This window comes from Meles meles, chromosome 12 (genome assembly GCF_922984935.1).
Source record: "Meles meles chromosome 12, mMelMel3.1 paternal haplotype, whole genome shotgun sequence".
Lineage (NCBI taxonomy): Eukaryota > Metazoa > Chordata > Mammalia > Carnivora > Mustelidae > Meles > Meles meles.
Genome location: NC_060077.1, coordinates 32519304 through 32539641, shown reverse-complemented (window position 1 = coordinate 32539641; position 20338 = coordinate 32519304). Strand labels below are relative to the sequence as shown.

At 58.6% G+C, this 20338-nt stretch overlaps 1 protein-coding gene across 3 annotated transcripts in view; it reads left to right on the top strand.

Annotated features, from left to right (window-relative positions):
- TXNRD2 (thioredoxin reductase 2) overlaps positions 1 to 14592 on the top strand; it is a 49919-nt gene extending 35327 nt beyond the window's left edge. For all 3 annotated transcript variants that reach the window (XM_046024569.1, XM_046024568.1, XM_046024567.1), the window contains exons 12-18: positions 5607 to 5743; positions 8890 to 8985; positions 9290 to 9382; positions 10906 to 10977; positions 11144 to 11241; positions 12958 to 13167; positions 14313 to 14592. In XM_046024569.1, the coding sequence (XP_045880525.1) occupies positions 5607 to 5743; positions 8890 to 8985; positions 9290 to 9382; positions 10906 to 10977; positions 11144 to 11241; positions 12958 to 13081 (620 nt within the window). In that variant the 3' untranslated portion in view covers positions 13082 to 13167; positions 14313 to 14592. The remainder of the gene's footprint in view (positions 1 to 5606; positions 5744 to 8889; positions 8986 to 9289; positions 9383 to 10905; positions 10978 to 11143; positions 11242 to 12957; positions 13168 to 14312) is intronic.
- Positions 14593 to 20338: the final 5746 nt, after the last annotated feature.

The window sequence follows — 20338 nt, the reverse complement described above, 5'->3', positions numbered from 1 at the left end:
TCTTGGAGGGAAAGGAGATGTTCAGGGAGCTCTTCCTGTCGGCCCCTCCCACAGGCAAAGGGAAGCCGCTGGGCCTGAGACCACGGCCTTCCCCTGCCACACCATGTGGCCCTGGGTGATGGACCCCAGCCTGTGAGCCAAAGCCGTCGACTCTGGCTGTCATTCCTCTCTGCCGTGGCTCACTGTGGCACCAACCCATTGCAGAGGCCAGCCCAGGGCAGCAGGAAAACAGCCTCCGCGCTCACAGACTGGCCCTCTGCCCTCTGGGAAGCCCTGCACTGGTGCAGGCCAGCGAGCTGGCTCCTGCCTGTATCCAAGGTCACCTTGACCCCCACAGCCGTCAGACCCAAGCCAGGCTACCTTCGCACTTATGGTCTTTTTACCAAATCAGATTCAATATTTGTGATTAGAACTTAGTGGAAGCAAGTTGTTTTTAAAAAAAAAAGAAGAAAGTCTTAGTGAAAATGGTTATAAATAGGCATCTTTTTTTGTTTTGTTTTTGTATTAATGTGCACTATCTAAATTTTGCAAGTGCTACTGGGAGCCATCAACCAGCAGGAAGGTTATATTGATATTTGTAATTGTTACAGCAATAATTGCCACCTACCAGGAAACGTGTCCCTTCCTGCGGGTTCCTGTGGACCAAACTGCCACTGGGCCTGGGCTGGAGGCTGCACCATGTCCCAGGGCTGGCTGTGGGGGTTTAGGAGCTCATGTGAGCTTATTTTATGTGTTGTCGGTGCTGCACACAGGCTTGAATGGTGAAGGCCCATGTTGTGTTTCATGGGGAGGGGACAGGGGTGAGAGGTGTCCTCAGGATGGCCTGGGGGGCAGTGGCAGGTGCTGGTGGTCACAGTAAGCCTCCAGCCTCAGGTCATGCTAAGGTGCTTGGGTCATGGTAAGACTCCTTTATTCATTCAGCAAACGTTGAGCCCCACCTGGACCCCAGGGCAGCAGGTTGGGTCCTCTGCCCTGTTCTTGGGGCCCCTAAGGTTGTAGACTGGAGTTCTGGGGCTATTTTAGAAGGGGCCATTCAAGAAAATAAAAGGAGCCCTTTGCTCTTGTTATCCTTTCCCCTAAAGTCCCAAAGATGACAAGAGGCACATAATAAACTTTTTAAAAGGTGAGCCTCAAGGGATCTGACTAGAGGTGCCAAAGGTGTGAGTTCTGCTTTCCATGTCTGGCCCAGGGTGACCCGCGGGCTAGCCTAGGGGAAGTGGCTGACTCTGGGGGCCCATGCATGTTTCCCCCCCAGGAGGGATGCCAGGAGGGGTGCTCTATGAACCTGTGTGAAGCTGTTGGTCCGGTCTCCTGGACCCCCTCCTGACACTCGCCTGTGTCTGTGTGATCAGAGCCCCTCATTCGCCCTGTCATACTCCTGCTGGCACTTAAATCTTAACTCATTATACGGATTGCCCTTCACTCATCGGAACGTGTGCTCCAGGCAGGCGTGAAATTGGAGGGAATGCCCATTTTCCTGTAACGGGGAGACGGGCCCAGGAAACTGCATATGTCCAGTTGTCTGTGTCCCTGGGCCCAGCTGAGCAGGTAGGAAGGACCAAAACTGCCATCTGGGGAGTTTTTGACCTTCAGCCTTCTCCAGCCTTCTCCAGCTGGCTTGGTGAGCGTGGGGGCCGGGCTGCCTCCCCAGACCAGTAGCGGCAGCTGGTGGGACTCTGGGGCCATGAGAGGAGTGCTGGTCTGGTCCAGCTGCCCCGGGAGCTCTCAGGCTGAATGCGGCTTCCTGCACCACTTCAGGGCCCCAGGATGTCCTGGATGCCAGGACTGTCTTACGTTGGTGACACCAGGGTCACTTAGAGGGACTCAGCAGACAAGGCTGAGCCTGGTGAGGGAGGCAGCTCTAAGGACCCATCCACACATTGGTTTGGACTCTGCCTCTGAGGAGGAAGTGAGAACATGTTTGTTTCTGGAATCTTGACACCCTTGTTGTTTGCAGTAAATATGAGTGTCACCCGGGTATCATATGAGAAGCTCTTGCAAGGCAATCAAGTTGTGGAGATGCACATAAATGAAATTAAAAAGGCAAGGAATGGGCAGCTCCCAAGAGGAAATACAGCTACTGAATATGTGGCCCAAAGTCCTTAGTTTTACTAGTAAATATACTGATAGTCAAAGAAGTGGAAATTAAAACTTCGGTCAGAGGGAAGGAGCCCCAGAAGGGGCCACCATCCAGGTAGAGCTCCCCACCCTGGGCCCGGGAAGCCCCACCTGGTCGGCGGGCCTTCCTCTGAGGACTGTCCCGAAGAACTAAACCGACACACTGACAGACTGCCATCCCCATGCCGGTGGTGTTCAGGGAGCAGAGATGCGGAAACCAGGCCCGGGAGCCATTCAGCTGCACTCAGCAAGCCGGAGCTGGGTACCAAAGAGCCAAGGCCCCAGGGAGCAAGAGATCCCCCAGGGCATGGAGCGAGTGGGAAAGCACCGTGTGCGACACACAGGGCGATGCGCATGGGGAAAAGGGTGCCACGGAGGTGCCCATCTTCCTCCCACCCCCAGTCACCTGAGGAGTCCTAACCTTTGTTTTTGCATGAGAGGAAAATGGTGAGGGAGAAAGCTTTGCCTGTTGCCTGGGTCTTGCTTCTGGCCATGTAAGCGTGACCCGGACTGGACATTGTCCACAGGGCCAGAGCTGCCCTTCTCGCGTGGCTTGCCGCTGGGTCCCCACGCGAGCACCCGTGCTCTGCTTTCCTCGGGGGCTCCAGGCCTGAACTGAGTGGGGGCCCCACACCATCTCCCCGGGCCCCTGGCCCCTGTGGGGAGACAGGACTCTGCTCTGAGCACAAGGCAGCAGAACTCAGAGGGCCACGGGGTGTGTCTCTCCCTCCCCCATGACCCTCTCCAGGTTGTCTGCTCAGTGAGGCCCGTGTCCTGGCTGTGGCCAGAAGCTTCGATGGAGGGCCTTCCACAATTTGGGTGTATTCTGTCTACCCCCACTGCTGCTACCCCTTTTAAATTTATCTCCATATCCCTTGAGACCTGGGATGTGGTTAGACTGACGTCTCTGAGGTGTAGGGTTACCATGGTTACCACGAGGCCCAAGGAAATGCTCCTGGTGTCCTGGGACCTGTCAGGCAGGAGTGCTGTGTGGCCAGCGTCAGAGCAAAGTAGTCTGTGGGCAGCCAGCTTTGTCCTTGGATGCTCCAGCCTCAGCCTGGAACAATCGCCAGGAGACCGTGAGCCTGGCAAGCTGCTGTAGGCCCTGCTCCCAAAAACTGGCCGTCTGAGGCGGAGCCTGAGGGCTCAGCTCTGAGTCCCCTACCTGCAGGGACTCTCGGCCCACCCTGCAGACCCCCACCAGGCCTGCCCACTGGGCCCAGCTCCTTCCTTGCTGAGGTGCAGCCCCTTCCAGTCCCTTCCTAGGTGCAGAAGAAGCTCCCAGGCGCCCACTGGATCCCCTGCTCAGGAATCAGGCCTGGGGCCCCCATGCTGCCTCCCCCAGGCAGGACACTGGCCAGCGTGGTGCTATGCACTCCGCATGCCCACGCATCTCTGCTCACTCAACTAGGGCCGACTTTGGTGCCGTCAGAAGGTAGGGACCTCCAGAGCCTCACGTCGCGTCGCCAGTGTCTGGTATGCTGGGCAACGGGCGTCCACCCACCCAGCACCTGATTCTTGCAGCCAAGCGCACTGAAGAGGCCGGAGCCAGTTCCCCATGAACTTGAGAAGTGCGGCTTAGTTGAGTCTCTGTGTTTTGACTTCCCACTCTGGGAGAGCAGCTGGAGACTTAAGGTTTCCCTTTCATAGGACTTGGTCTTCCAGATGCTCAGCTTGGCATCACCCGCCACCCGATCTCTCGTGTATCTGAGGCAGCATGAGCTGTGGGAATTGTGCCTTTGAAACCGTTCGTCTTTGCCTTTAGGACATACCAGGAGCCCTGCGGGGCTGTCTCTGCCCTCCCAGGGCCCCCCAGGAAGAGCTGACTCCACCACCCTTTGGCTTAGTGAGATCACACTGTCTGAACTAGGGGAGAAAGGCACCTCTGCTGGCACTCGGCGGTGACACGGCCCAGGGCTGGAAGCACGTGAAGCCCGGCGGGGAGGCTGCTGCCGCTGTCCCCTGCCCCTGTCAGCTTTGAACCCAAGAGTTGCTCACCAGGATTAGCCAAAAATGACTGCACCCAGGGGTGGTTATGGTGTGTGGTTTGGGCTCTGCCTTTCTGCCCATTTCTATTCTCTGCTCTAGAGGTCTCCAAGCTGGGGATATCTGCTGGCCAGGTGCCACAGGCCCACGAGAGGAGGAGCTAAGGGCTTGTAGCGTGGAGCTGCCCAAGGCCAGGCCTCTAGCCCCACTCACCGCCAGAGGGGGTTTGCGGGGCCTGCCCCGAGACCCTGAGCAGGGCTTAAGTCTGTGCCTTCTCGCTGCCCGCTCTGGAGGACATTCTACTGCCCAGCTCTGGGGACACAGGGCCACAGCCTATTCACACAGACCCAATTTGAGGGCAGGAGAGATGCATAAATCCATCACAAAGCCCCATCCTGAGTATGGGCCTGCGGGAAGAGCATCCCGTGGGAGGGTGGGAACCCCAGGGTCACAGAGAGAGTGAGAAGGAGCATTCCCTATCTCAGGAAGGGACATGTGGGGACTCAGGAGGCTGTGGACTCACTTGGAGCCCACAGGTGTGCTCTGCAGAGACTGAGATGCACACCCACCCCGGTACTGCTGGAAAACACGTGCACAGGCTTCTTCTGTGAGAGGCCCAGGTTGTGTATGTCCCCTGTCTTCCCCTCAGGGCCCAATGCCTTCAGAGGCTATGAGGCCTTGTCACGCTGTGTCCACAACTACGGCTACAGTGACCTTCGATCATGCTCTGCTGTGTCCACAAGGCGTCCAGGCCCGAGGTGGACTGGCTGGTTCCCCAGAGCCTGGCCCCTGCCATGGGGAAGGGTTGAGATCACTGTCCAGCGATGGGGCGCGCGTACTCCTGGGTCATCGCTACTTCTAGACTTTTTCTGTGGTCAGAGCCACAGGAACTTTGTATTAAGAAAATGGAGAATGAATGAATTTCCAACTCAAATGTGACTTCACGGGGTTTTGCCTGTCTTCTTTGAATGGCATGTAAGCTTAATTGTCAGGATCTAATCGTACAGTGGAAATATGGGTTGGCATAGTCTCCTGAGTGAATTATCTTTGTGGTGGGTTATCAACTGCATATCCAATTTGGCCCCTGGGGTTCAGATTGTTTACAAATGATGGGGACTTTTTTTTTCTTTTCCATTTTTCTTTTTTGTTGTTTGAATATGTAAACTATAAAAAAACAAAATTGTATCACAGGACTTGTTTAGAGAAGTCTTGTCCCCATCTGCTTCCGCCACCCCTTTCCCTTCCTTTCTGTTCCTCCTCATCCTGCTTCCTCCTCTTGTCAACTCTGTGCAAGTAACCGTGTGGGGCTGCGCGCCTGCGTGCTTTGGGCATCTGTGTGCGTGCATGCGTGTGAGGCTGCAGAGGCCGACAGCCCCTCGACGCTGTAGTGCTTGATGTTTGAGCCATGCCAAGTGGGCATGCTGAGAAGCATTCTGAATCAACCGAGGAACCTCAGTGGGAACTGCTGAGCGTCTCTGAGCCTTGCACTTGATTTCCTTCAGGTCGCATTCCAGAAACCAGAAGCCTGAATTTGGAGAAGGCTGGAGTACACACCAGCCCCACCAGTCAGAAGATCCTGGTCGATGCTTGGGAAACCACCTCCGTCCCCCACATTTATGCCATCGGAGATGTAGCAGAGGTATGGCTCGCACCTGCCACCTGGTATCACCTCCCCGTCCCCCCACCCCAGCTGGGCCTCAGGGACCTGGCGAGACTCACAGAGGCTGTGGGCCAAACCCCAAGTACTACTGGTAGACTCAAGTGCTGGGAAGGATTGGGCATCAGCCTCTGCTTACTCGAATGTTCCTCCTTTCTGTGGGGGGGGTGGGGGGCTGGGAGGAGGCTTAAAAACGAAGAGCACCATCAGCAAATCCCTCTTGTCAGCTCTGAGGGAGGGACATCTGTTTGCACACAACACGGGCTTCGACTTCCTGAAGGTGGGCTGGCGGTACGGAGCCCTAGAGATGCTGCTGGTGGGCCGATCCTTGGGGCTGTCTGACCCTGCAGCCCTGGGCGTAACCTCCTCACCTCAGTTTACCCTCTCATCTGAGGACGGGTCAGTACTCTCCCTGACTGGGCTGTCAGATGGGGACACAGCCCCACTCACCAGGCCTGCCTGTTCCTCCTCTTGTGAGTCCCTGGCAGAAGCCCTGCCCCCCAGCCTGGGAGGCATCTGGTCAGCACCCCCTCCCCCCTTCATGGCACTGTCATGGCTGGTCAGTCATGGGATCCCTGCTCCCCCAACCACCTTCCCAAAGCCCCAGGAACAGTTGGCCTCTCCTATATATTTGCGTCATGGCCTAAGGAAGGTGGCTCAGGTGGGGCCCTGGCCAAAGAAGCCTGAGAGATACACCAGGGCCCCCAGACCCCAGCAGGGCTCTTGCTGGCCAGTCAGGCCAGCATCATCAACGTGTTAGTCCTGGGGCTGCCATTACAAATCACCACAAGCCGGGTGGCTTAGATTGATAGAACTGTATTCTTGCACATTCTGGAGGCCGGAAGTCTGTGTGGGCAGGGCGGCTGCCACCGAAGCCTCTAGAGGAGGACACGTCGTCATCCATCAGGCAGTCCAGACTTGGAGCTACAGCACTCTCTGCCCATCTGTGTGTGTGTGTGTGTGTGTGTGTGTGTGTGTCCTTGTTTCCTTCTTCTTAGGACCCTCATTGGATTTAGGGCCCACCCTAAGTGACTGATCCTAAATGGTCTCAGTTCTTTCCTTAATTACATCTGCAAAGAGCCTCATTTCCAAACAAGGTCCCATTCTGAGGTTCCAGGCAGACATGAACTTGGGGGATGCCTTAAACCCACTGTGATGTGTTCTAGCATCAGCCACTTTTCTGGGTTCTTGGACTGCTGCAGGAACAGATAGAAGTCTTAGCTCTTATGGTGATACCCTGGTTGGAGTCACAGATTGACAAGTGAGTAAGTGAACTGTTTGAGGGAGATGTCAGAAGATGCTTAGTGTGGCGGTCAAGGGAGACCTGAGGGAGGAGTAGAGCGAGCTAGAGGCCCAGGCCAGCCCAGTAAGGATGCTCATGCCTGCCCCAGAGTGCAAGCACTGCCCTGCCCCCACCCACCCCAGAGCCCACTCTGGGAAATGCCTGGGGGTGGGGGAGCGGGTATCTGTGGCAGGTGGGTCCCTGGGTGGGGTATCCCAGAGCTGAAGGAGTACAGGTGGCTCTTGTCCCCAAGGATATGGGACCATCCTTCCCTCAGCCTCTGCTGTAGCTTATGATGGCTGGGTGAGCCTGACACACTCACGAAGACAGACCAGGGCAGGAGCCCATGCAAGGCTGGGCTTTCCCTTTGTTCCTGAGGGGCCCGCGTACCCATCTGGCACAGGCCCATCTTGCAGACACTTGACTCCATACAGACCCCTCCTACAAGGACAGCATGGACCCTACTGTGCCCATTGTACCAGACAGATCACTCCCTAGCTGTGCTCGTGCTGGCACGTGAGCCACAGGGCTGCCCCTCAGGCTGCCCGTGGACCCAGGCTCATGAAATGGTATATGAGGGGGAGCAGACCACCAAATGGAGACAGGACCCCGGGGACAGCTTGCTGGAGCGTGTGCTCAGAGCTCCAGCCCATCCTCCCAACAAGTCCTTTCTGACCATCCAGTTGACCTGTTGGTGTGGACAGAAGTGAGTGGCTTCGCGTGCCCACTGGACCGGGCAGTGCTGTTGCTCACATGATCTCTGGTGGTGGGGACGTGGCATTCTCTGGTGGCCCCTCTGTGTTCATCCTGTGTGCTGCATCCCAAGATAGCACCCATGGTCCTGGGAGAGAGTGCTGTGTGGAGTATACCAGGCTTTCTGCACACCCCAGGAGCTGAGCGTGAACATAGAGGAAACCATAGTATTTCAGACTGTTTTGCCAGAAATAGTACACACAAAGGCGGCATCTATTGAAATATTAAATCCACTGAGTTGGAAAGGTCCTTCAGGGCAGTCCAAAGAGTTAACACTAACCCAGTGGTCCGGTGTGCAGTGGGGAAGAGTCCCACAGGCGGGCGGGGCGGCCATTGTCTGGTGACATATTGTACTGCGCGCATGGACGTTTCCGCACTTAGTCAGGCCCGGTGGAATGCACAGGCTGCTTTCACGAGTTTATCTCTGCGGATCTCTATTCATTTCTGGAATGTCAAACAACATCTGCATTTCCTGCTGCTGCAGAGGTGATTGGCAGCCGGTCCCAGGCCGACGCGTGTAGGAACATGGGGGGCTGTGCACCGCCCCCCCCTCCCCCCCGCCCCGGCTCCTAGAGCAGGACACACCCTGGGACGGAGGGGCCTCCAGCAGCAAGGCATTCGGATTTGGAATTTGTAATGGACTGTGACGTGCAAGCCAAGCTGCGTGTCAGGCACTCACGAAATCCTTCCAGGTCCCGTTTTAGCCTGAATCCCGGTTACTGCAGACGATTAAGTAGGAGCAGGTACTCCTTCGAGCTCTGTCCTGAGGGCAGCTCTCCAAGGTCACCAACATGAAGAAGGGGTTCAGAGGGAAGCCACAAGCCAGGGTGGGTGGTGTGGCGGGGCTTACTGGCAGCTCACCTGCTCTTCCAGGGATGAGGGCCGTAACCGCAGGTGGCCCCCCAGAGCAGGACAGGGGGAAGGAAGCAAGCAGGACAAGCAAACTGGCCCAGGGCCCTGCACCCGGAGACAAACAGGCTTCAGAGGTTTTGGAGGGGGAGAAGCTTCACTAGGAAGGCATGGGCGGCGGCAGGGGTCCTGTGGAGACTCCCCAAACATGCTGAAGTAACCCTGGGCTCCTCCCGTGCATCAGGGGCGGCCTGAGCTGACACCCACAGCCGTAATGGCGGGAAAGCTCCTGGCCCAGCGGCTGTGTGGTCAGTCTTCAGACGTGATGGATTACAACAACGTGAGTACCCTCTGCCCTTCAGTGAGCTGCATTCAGCCTGGAGACAGGGCAGCTCTTGGTGCGGGGCGTGGGGTGAGGGGCGTGCATGTGCCTGTGTGCACGCTCACAGGCATGTGGACCTCTGTGTGTGCATGCACACACTCGTGTAAGGTTTAGCTTTGTGGGAGTGGCCTCGCAACAAGCAAGGGTAGTCCCCCCACCCCCTCTGGCAGGCTGCTAACTTGCACATCTGGGGACCTGGCCTGAGTGGGGATCTTCAGTGTTGGGTCCCCAGGCATGTACCTCACTTGGGACTGGCTTCCAGGTTCCCACCACCGTGTTCACCCCGCTAGAGTACGGCTGTGTGGGGCTGTCGGAGGAGGAGGCTGTGGCTCGCCATGGAGAGGAGCACGTGGAGGTATGTTGGGGCTTCAAGGACAGAGGGCTGCCAGGACACAATGCCTGTGTGGCGCTCACACCCTGACGACAGCCCCTCCCCAACCCAGGCCTGGCGGGCGAGCGGTGTCCCTGCTTCCTGGGACCTGCAGTTTGTCAAGGTGGGGCGGGAGGCCCAGAGTGCTGGCCAAGATATGGCATGGAGGGACACTTGGGACGGGAGTGCTGGAGGAGAGCCCCAGAAACCAGGGCAGCATTGGGGTGTGGACCCTCACGGGGTATGTGTCTCCCTCCACCTGGAAGGGCTCCGACTCTTCCAACCTTCTCATGCCATCGGCTTCTGCTCCCAGCGTCCTGCCGCCCCTGCCCTGCCACAGCCCAGCTGTGCCTTCAGGTACCACCACCTCCCTGCCACCCAGGTCTCTGTTCCTGATCTGCAATTCGTCCAGCTCTCACAGACCCCCAAAACCAGGATTTAAGTACTCCCCCCAAAGGAAGGCTGCCTCTTGAGTGTGCTCATCCAGCTTGCCATGGCCCTGGGGTAGCCCCTGAGGGTACCCTAAGTGGCCTGGAAGGAGCGGGGAAGCCGGAAACCTCCAGCATGGCTTCATCTTGCTACTGCAGCAACTTGCGCACGGACCGGGAGAAACTAGCCCCCGTGTGGCCACCACCACGGGCCTCGTACCCTCTGGGAATGAGTCACTGGGTTCCAGGGCCTGCCCCTTGCCCCAGCGCCCCGGTCTCCTCCATCAACGGGCCAGTCCTGACAGGCCAGCCTTCCCCCTAGCACTTTATTTGCTATTTTTGTTTGATTCATCACAAGTACATGGGGACATATGTTCGTGGCATTCTATAATGTTGTTTTATGTTTCACAATGTTGAATGGCCAAATACCCTTTGTTTGTTTTCTTTTCAATTCTGTCTTAGTTAGAACAATATTCTCTGAAGTTCCATTAATTAATAATGGCTGTGCAGCACATGTGAGGGCCTTGCTCATTTTTTTACTCAGCCGCAGCCCCGAACACGCTGTCGAGCCCTTCTTGGGTGCTGAAAGCCTCTGGCCGACAGCTCCAGTGTGGGCCAGGGGCCTCCCCAGGCCTGCCTCCCCCTCCTTGCTCAAGTGAGGGCCCAGCCAGCACCAGGGTACCCTTGGGAAGCCACAGAGCCACTGGGTGGGCCGGGCACCCCCTTCCACTGCCCACCATCACCCTGTCTGCTCCACAGCATCCACCTGGTGTGATGCTCTGAGACTCGGGCTCTGTGACAAGACATTATGGGCTCCACTTAGCCAGTCTGGGGCCCACTCTGCTACTGTGGTCCTTGGGGGCTTGGGCCTGGGTGGGAAAGGTTCTCTCTTGCAGACGGTGTGGCCCTGGCCAAAGGTTGGTTTTGTGTGGGAGGGAGAAGGGTGGTATTCACAGCCAACCCCACCATGTCCTTACCCCACACCACAACCTGGAGGCCACGTGGGCAGTTCTGGGTCCCCACCCCATCCCTGCAGCCCAGGAAGCTACTGATTCCAGGAATTGGTATCTTGTCCCTTAGGTTTATCACGCGTATTTTAAACCCTTGGAGTTCACAGTGGCTGAGCGGGATGCGTCCCAGTGTTATATAAAGGTGAGTGTCCTCGTGGGCCATGCCAGGAGGTGAGAGGCAGGGAAAGAGCTGGAACCTGGGGGTGGGGAAGCCCCCTGCAACTGCCCATCCCTCCCGGGCAGGCCTGCCTGTGCAGCCCCGGGGCCCTGTGGCTAGCCAGTCGGACCATTGACTATGTGGCTTTCAGATGGTGTGCTTGCGGAAGCCCCCACAGCTGGTACTGGGCCTGCACTTCCTTGGCCCCAACGCAGGCGAAGTTACTCAAGGATTTGCTCTGGGGATCAAGTAAGTGGGGAGGGATGTTAGCGTTGCGCACTGTTTCGGTGCCTGTGGCTCTGAAAGTTGGTGGCGCCGCAGTGGGAAGTCTGGGGCTGTGATGTTGCTCTTAGGTACCATTATCCAAGTGCTTGGCAGACCATCTCCTCAGACATGGCAGCTCCCGTCACAAGAGAGGCAGCTTTCTTCTCCAGCCAGCTCTTAAGCCAGCCATACTGTGTCAGTCTGTGGCCAGGCCACCTGGGGAGCCAGGGGAGAGGCCGGAGTCCCTGGCCAGTGAGGGTGGGTTCCAGTTTGGGTCTTCTCTACTTAGAATGAACAGGGCCCAGCACGCAGGCAGTCACGAGCAAGGTCTGCCCCCTGCCCCAGGGACGGCATGTGCTGTGCTTTGTGGGGTCCCAGGTCCCCAGGCTTGCCTGGCACTTTTGCTGCTGGAGGCTCTGGGTGGGGGTGGGTTGTCTGGGGCAGTGGGGTATGGGGCTGTCAGAGGCAGGAGGGTGGGAGGTGAAGTGGAGCTGAGGGAACAGAGAAGGGCTGCATGGGCCACCCCACCATGTGCTTGCGGCTTGGGGCCGTGGCCAAGATCCAGCCTCAGAGGCTGGTGGAGGTAGGAAGTCTTAGGACAGGGTGGGAGGTCGAGGGGCAGGCCCCATACCAGGAAGACTGATGGGGGCTATGAGGGACTAGTCCAGACACCGCAGGGGCACCCCAGGCTTCCTGGCAGGTAACAATAATGATTTTAGGACAGAGTCAATAGAGAATGTGAATGGGCCATTCACAGGTAAAGAAAGTTAAAATAAATAGTAAAAAGATGCTGTGCATTGTTTGGAATTTTTTATGTAATTAAAACACCAAGAAACCATTTTGGTCAGTGAGGATTGAAAAGTTTGATACTGTCCAGTCTGGTGGTGATCATTTCCAGCCCCTGCACTGTGGAGACATTGAAGGTTTGAGCAAATCAGGAGAGTGAGGGAACCCATGTTCAGAGATATTCAGGAGGAGGGTGTGAACCAGACGCTCCCTCTAGGGGCCTTCTGCCGACAGTTTGAAACACACATTCTTGTTTGCGCTGGGAACTCACGCACCAGCTATTGTAACATGTGTGTATAGACGGAAGGAGGGCTGTTTGTGGCGGCCCCTTCTGCTGATGGTGGCAGCGCCCTGCGGGGAGTCCTTACTTACTCTGCCTCTGAGGAGGGTCCCGATGCCCTGTGGGTGGTCGCCGCTGCAGGGGGAGGGGGCGTGTGTGTGACAAGAGCTGGGTGCTGAGCAGAAGCGTGCTGTGAGCAGGACCCTACCAGGTTGGCGCAGGGCTCATGAAAGTGGGCTCGACCTAGCTCGCTGGGGCAGGTGGGGAGAGGAAGCAGGCCCACAGAAGGAGTAACTGGAGCCATGGACCGAGGCAGGTCTGCTCCTGGTGGGCTAGGAGCAGCAGGAAGCCAGGATGGAGCAGGCGAGGGGGCCGGGGGGGTGGGGGTGGGCCTGAGGAGAGGCTGCTTGGCATTTGCTGGGAGACACGTGGGAGACAGGTCCAGCAGAGGTGTGCGTGGGTGTTCCTGGCTGCTGGCTGGAAAAGAGGGTAGTGGCCAGGGCTGGGGAGCAACGAGGAAACTGGGACTTCCAGGGCCCTCCCCATGTGCCATCTTCTGAGGGATGGGATGATGTGGACGTGCCACCCTGTGTGGACTCATCTCCTGAACCCCTCCCCCGCCCCCCTGTGTGCAGGTGTGGGGCCTCCTATGCGCAGGTGATGCGGACGGTGGGCATCCACCCCACCTGCGCTGAGGAGGTGGCCAAGCTGCGAATCTCCAAGCGCTCAGGCCTGGACCCCACCGTGACAGGCTGCTGAGGGTAAGCAGCCATCCCTGCCCAGCCAAGGGCACGCGGCACGCCTGCAGCCCCCCACAGCCAGGTTCTTCGGAGGCTCAGATCCAGGTACACAGTGGGGGCAGGCTCTGGGTTTAAGGCTGGAAGCGTGGGGTGGGGGAGTGTCACTGTGAACAGCTCTTTCCAGATACATGGAAGGCCACAGCCGCTGTGCCACCTCAGACATGGGAGCCCTGTGCCCCAACTGCAGGAGCTGAAGAAACAAGGCTGGGAAGGAGGCCCTGTGAGGGCCCCCCTTCCCCCAACTGGACACCCTCCCTCCCTAGACACTGGCCTGGCTGCCGCTGGTCCCCAAATGCAGGAAATGTCTTGAGGCTGGGCTCACACCCTAGTGGCCTGTCTCAGCACTGGGGGGAGGCTGGGGAACACTGGGCTGGCTGAGCTCTGTGGGCTGCTGGGCAGGAGGAGCAGGCCTTCCTTCACTCCACACAGAGCAGCACCGGCTTGTTTCTCTGTTGCCCAGAAGGTGGAGACGCTGCCTTGTGCACGGCAGTGGCCCACACATCTGGTTCTGTTAGAGCTTTGCAAAGTTTGGCCGAAGCCTCGGGGTCTGTTCACCCCAGCTCTCTTCTGAGGAGGAAGAAATTAGTGAGTTCCTCCCTGACCCCTGCTGAAAGGTTGCATGTGGTCAGGGCCTATTCAGCTGGTCCTGTGAGAACATTCTGCAAGCTCTAGCAACCCCGCATGCGGTGTCCCCTGTGGCTGTCGGCCCCTCCCAGGTTTGGGATACTGAGGGCTGAAGTAGAGTATAGACAGAGCAGGGAGCACCCCACAAGACACTCTCAACCAGGCCTGAGGGCCTGAATGGTAGCTGAAGGTCCCATGGATTTGGACACAGGCCTGGGGCTTCTCTTGGGGGCATCCTGGGCACCCACTGTCCTACAGCCTCCACAGCCAGGGCTGCCCTTGATACGGACAAATGAAGGGCATCTTGAAGAAACTTCCCATCAGAATATCGTACCTAACAGAGCTGTTTTGTAAGGAGCCAGCTGTATGTTTATCATTTCAAAATATTTTTTAATAGTGTAGCATTCCCTGCGACGCATCAGTCTGGTGAAGGCGGGGGCTCCCTCTGGGGCCCATGTCTCACCTGTCCCCAGAGAATCCTTCTGTGTGTGGGCACGGGAGACATGGCCAGGCCAATGCAGGGATGGCATGGGTCCCATGCTGAGCCCCTCCTCCCCCTCTTGTAGGACACCAGAGGCTGAGCCCAGGCAAGCCTCACGCCTGTCTGGAGAGCCCCGGAGGTCGTCGGCGTGGGCGGCCTCTGGACAGACTGCCCGCGTGCCCCACAGGGATGGCTCCAGGGCTCCTTAGCCCCTGCACCTCGCGCACCCTCCTGCCCAGGCCAACCACACCAGCCCCCGATGCCAGAAGATGACGGTGTATGCAGAAACCCACCCTGTGGGCTGCCCACATCTGAGCTCCCCACTTGGCATTTCTGGAATGTAAATAAAGAGGGTGTTTTCTTGACGTGTGCCCTGTGCTGTCCCCAATGCACCTCCAGGACGGCCTGGGTCAGGGTGGGGCCTGGCCGCCCCAGGCCTGTCACACACAAACCTATTCTCCTCCCCTCGCAGTTGTCAGTCAGGGTACCGCTCTCAAGCTGTCAGCATGCCCCATGACCCCTGCAGCCACACCTCAGAAGACCCTGACCCTTTCTCCCAGGTACAGGGAGCAGAGTCAGCACCCGCACCCCCCCCAACCCCCGGGCCCTCTGCAGGGTCTGCCTGCGCCTCCCAGCAAGGCAGGCGCTCGGCAGGGGTGGGGAAGCCGCTGGCTTTGTTCCAGAGCTACCTGCCAGTGTTGTGGCCCAGTGACAGGAGCTGGCAGGGCTGTTGGAGGCTTTCTGTCCCCTGAACGTCAGGCACCTCATTACATTTCCACTGTGGCCCTCCCAGCCGGCGTGTCTGCTGCGCTCGGGCTAATCCTGCCCACTGGGGCTTGACGGGCCCCAGGAGCACCCGGCCGCACCTGTCAGTCACTGCAGAGAGACAGCGCTGACAGTGAGGGGCAGGGCCCTGCATTGTGCTGGGGCTTTAGCGGTGGTTAATCTCGTGTCTTCCTTAAGAAAACATCACTTAGTCTACCCGCCCCGGAGCCCTGGATGGGACCCTGCTTGTCAGTGAACAAAGGAATGTCTTTGCACCTGATGGGCCTACGGGAGCCTCAGACGCTAGCTCGCCTGGTGCGAAGCGTGTGCAGGAGCTCTCAGACGCCCAGTGAAGACGCCAAGTGCAGGGCTGGGCCAGCGCCCTCCTGACAAGTGCAGCGCGAGACCAGCCGTGTCCCATTTAACGCACGGTTGGCGGCCACGCCCCTGCCTTGGAAGGTGTAGTTCGGGCTCCCCTCTGTGCGGGGGGGAGGTGTTCCCTTGCCTAGCAAGGCACGGGGAGAGGTCCGTTGAGGTCAGCTAAAGCAGCTGAGCTGCTGGAGGCGGCAGGGCAGGAGGGGCCCCCTGGAGCTGGACCGGGACAAACGTGGAGCTTGAAATGGCCCTGCTGCTTTTCAGGATGGAGCTCTCAGCACACACCAGGCAGTCTCTGGGGCTAGGACTTGCCACCTCCCTGCCCACCCCACCAGTCAGCCAGAGGGCCAGCCAGCCCTATGTCTGTGGCGCCATAACCCCCATCCCCCCAGCACCACCAGTGGTTTTCTCCATGCACCCTCTCCCTCAGGACGGGCCCTGCTCTGGCACACCTGCTGAGTCCATAACAACCATTCTCACGCCGTGTCTGGCCAGATCACCCAGCCTGTGCCTTCCCCTAGGACAGAAAGAAGCATCTATGGTGCTGGGCCCCGCCAGCCTCGCTGTCCAGTCATGCGAGGACTTGGGACAGCCCTTGTCAGGGATGCTGCCTGTGTGGTCCTGAGGCTTCACAGCCCCCACCTCAGGCCCACTGACTCACCGGGCATGGCGGCTCTCGCCTTCCTGGTAAACTATGGGTAGAGGCCTGGCCCGGTTCGCAAACAGTGGGCATTCCCAGCGAAGGCCTGCCACAGAAGGTCATCACCTGGGCCACCTTCGGGGACATATCCTGCGTCAGCCTATGCCTGCCTGACCGTGAGGTTTGGAACCCAGGGTGCCCTACATGCCCCCACCGCTCTGGTGAGGACTAGCAGCCCAGGGTCCCCTGCCCAGCATTCAGGCAGGTCATGCACTGGGGTCTCCAGTCTGAGTTAAGAGCATGGGGAACCAGGCGGATGTGTTGGGCAATTGTCGTTTCTGTTCTGCATGTCCCAGGGACCGTCCAGGTCCAGACTTACCGTGTGGCCCAAGGCCCCCCTCCCTGGGCACACCCCTGCCCTGTCCTGCTTCCTCCCAAGGAACTCAGGGAGGGGCCAAAGTGGCACAGGCCGGTTGTTCTTCACCTGGCTCCGGGGCTACCTTCCCACCACTTTTATCTGTTTTTATGGTGCAATGAAAATATGATTTTAATTTCTCAGATTGTTCATGTAACCTATAATTAGCCCAGCGATGCCCTGCGTGCTTCTGCTTATGGCTCCAGATTTCGCAATGATGTTGGTTGGCGGGGGGGGGGGGGGAGTGCTGCCGCTCAGGGGCCAAGCTGCCCCTTCCCTTGCCTCTGCCTCTGCTGCGAAGCAGAGCAGGTCACCCTCTGGTCACCCACCATTCCCCTCCTTCTCCTAGCCCCGTGAGGCTCCGTCTCTACAGGTCCTGAGGTCCCCAGGAAGGGTGGGGATACAGAGAAGGGGTGACAAGTTTCTATGGAGGGCTGGACCAGGAGCAAAGGGGCTCAGCAAACAAGGAGCAGGTTGGGCCTGAGGAGGACATCTAGGCCTGATGGTGGGCTGCAAGAGGGGGGATCAGCCCCTAGAAGGTGGCCCGGATGTTTGTTCTACAGGTCTCCAAACCTGGTCGTGGGTGCCCACCACGCCCCCCATATCCCACAGCCCTGCTGGGACCGCCAGCTCTTTTGGGTAGCCAGCAGGGAACTCTCCCTACACATGCCTCAGCCATGTTCTCATGTGGCCGGGGCTGCCTGGCTGGGGAAGCGACCACAGTGCCCAGCCAGGAGCCCTCACAGATGGAGTTGCCCCATGAGAAACAGCTTGGCGTCAGATGGCCTGCGGCTTGGGGTGTCTGTGCTTGTGGCTTTAGGTCTGGGCTTGCCCCTGAGGTCCCTGGGGTGGCTCATCTCCCAGTGTCTCAGCCACATGCCTCATCTCACCCGGCTCAGGCAGCAGCTCCAAGGTGTGGGCTGGGCTCTGGGCTCTGGACCACTCCTCAGCCTGAAGCAGGCCCCAGGGGCAGGGCTGAGACCCACGCATGCAGGGCTGTTGGGAGCTGTGCAGGCCGTCCAGGACCCTGTAAAACACGACACCCAAGTCAGCCAAGCAGTGTGCTCATTGGGAGCTGTGCCATTTCCAGAGACTTAGGGCCACCAGGCCCTGTCACTGAACCCTCCAGACCCGGTTCAAGCTTCAGGTGCCCGGCCCATTCTGGTCTGGGGGCTCCTTTGCAGTGTGGGCTCATGGAATGCACAGGAAGCACACACGCAGGCATCTAGTTCTTCCAAGTATACCATGTGAGGCTCCCTGGTGCTGGGCTGATGGTCGGGGTCCGGGCCAGGGTGGGGGCCAGGCTGCCAGCGGCCATTCCTATCTCCCCCAGCTGGCACACTCCGATCCAGCCAAGTGTCGCATGTCCCAGACTTTTCCCACCCATCTCTGTGTCCCTCTGGGAGCCACTCCTTTACCTCTGTCCACTCTGGGGTCCCTGAGTGCCCCTGACCTGGGCCATGGCCTTGTCTTTGTCCTGCCTAGCCTGCCTAAGCCTGCCCTGGCCTCCATCCACCCAACTTCTTTTTTTTTTTTTTTTAAGATTTTATCTATGTATTTGACAGACAGAAATTTCAAGTAGGCAGAGAGGCAGGCAGAGAGAGAGAGGAGGAAGCAGGCTCCCTGCTGAGCAGAGAACCCGATACGGGGCTCAATCCCAGGACCCTGGGATCATGACCTGAGCCGAAGGCAGAGGCTTTAACCCACTGAGCCACCCAGGTGCCCCCATCCACCCAACTTCTAACTCACCAGTGCCCATTGCTCCCACTCGACCCACCATGGGTCCTTGTCAGGGTGCACACAGGGGACACTGTGGGCTCGTCACTGCCAGAGACAGGTCGGGAGCCTGTCCCCCAGCCCCCAGGTGAGCAAGCAGCAGTAGGGTGTCTCTCTCTGAACCAATTCTTGACCCAGATGGTGGGGGTGCTTGCATACTTGGCAATATCTGGGGCCTAAGCTGGGCCTGGCTCCTCAGGGTGGAGGGTGCCCAACTTCAGAGGCAGATGCTTGCTTCTGGCCTCAAACTCACAGGCTGTGGATCTTTGGCCTGACAAGGGGCTGTGGCTTTGCCCTCACTTCCGGCCAAGCCATGCTGTGGGAGAGACAAGAATCAGAGAGAGGGCATCCCAGCACAGGACCAGGTGTCCCTCCAGTGGAGCCACACAAGGGCCTGAGCCCTGCCAGCCTTTAGCCTCACACCACTAGGGACCCCACTGCCCATTCACCCAGGGCCCTGACCCCTATACCTTTGCCTTCCCTTCTGCTGACAGGTCACCTAGTATGAGAGCTGGCTGACTGACACCAGAGGTTGCTCCTGCTCCTGCTCCAGGGTCTGTCCCAGAACCCCATGCCGCAGCCCCAACCACTCTTGGTGGGGTGTCCAGCACAAAAGACCTCTGAGGACTCCAGGTCAAGAAAGTGGCCCTTGTAGCCTTTGTAGGCAGCCCTTTACACCCCGCCCTTGTTTCTTCCTTCCCCAGCCGCCATCTTAGACTTTCTGGCTTTCTGGCTGGCTACTGAGTGGCCCTGGGAGCTGCCTTAGGCCTGTCTGATACCTGGCAGGGACATCAATAAATAAGTAGAAATATGCCTTGGATGCCTCCCTCCTGGAGCGGGGCGGGGTGGGGACAAGATGGCATGGGACCCTGGCTCTGCCCACCACAGGCCACTCTGTACCCCCAGGCTGAGGGAGGTGTTTGACATTCCACATGAGTGGCTTCCTCTGCTGGGTTTTTTCACAGGGGTGGGTGTGTGTGGCGGGGGTCCTTCCCCCAAATTGTGCACACACCAGCTCTGTGCTGCTCACCACCCAGGTTGGGCATCCCAGCTCCAAACGGGCTGGACTGTAGGGGGAGCCAAGCTGCCAGGGACCCCCCTCAGACAAGCTGGTGAAGGAGGGAGGTGCACAGCTGCCTTTGAAGGGGGCAGGTTCAGCCACAGCCTGTGGAGATCACTAGGCGGGAAGTGTGGTGATTAATTGGGTGAAAGAGACATCAGTTCACAAGTACAGGCCAGGTCACATCTGTGAGTGTGGAGGGATCTGTGCCCAGCACTCCTTGGGTCTCACATCAGGCAGCAGGGCCTGTCTCCCTGCCCTGCCTCCATGACTGGTGTCACCACTTCCTGTTTCTAGACCACTCCCCCATGACTGGGAAAGTTCACCAAAGACCAAGGATGCACAGCAGACACGCTGGGCTCCTACCGGCCACAGACAGCACCCACCTCAGGCTAGCAATACATGTTCAGGGAATGAGAAAGAAAATAGGTGTGCCCCCCCCCCCCCCCGCCGAGTAGCCAGGGTCTACCAGGAGGCCATACTAGCTCTGGATCTCTGAGGCGGCCCTGGGAGGGAGGAGACCAGACCTGGGGACTGTTCCACAGATGCTGCTTCTGGCACCCCCCTGAAGAACCCCTTTGAGCAGGACTGACCCACTATCCTGTCCCCCCAGTCCCGCCCCTCCCCGACCGGCCGGCCCTTGCTCAGCCTCTGCTGAGCTCTCAGGTTACTGGTCTCATCACCCGAGGGCTCTGGGAGCCCTGCGTGGCCTGGTGCCTGGCCAAGCACCTGTGCCTTCGAGGGCAGTGAAGGGGCCGTGGCGTCAGCCCATGGGGCCCAGCAAAGCATCTTAGAGCTGAGACCGCCTAATCCCAGCCCTGATGTGCTTTACAGTGCTTGGGTTTCCCTAATCCTGAAACCCAAGCCAGGGTCCGAGCAGCCGTTCCAGAGCCATCCAAGCAGGCAGCAAGAGGACCCCCTCCCATGGGCCCACTGGGTTTGGAGATGACCCCCTAGGACAGGGCAGAGAGCTGGGCGCTTATGAGTGAAAATCCGACCCTGATGAACCCCAGAGGAGCTCAGAAAACAGCCGAACCCTCTGCTGCCTGGCTGGTCATGTCCCAGCCTCTTCCCAGGCAG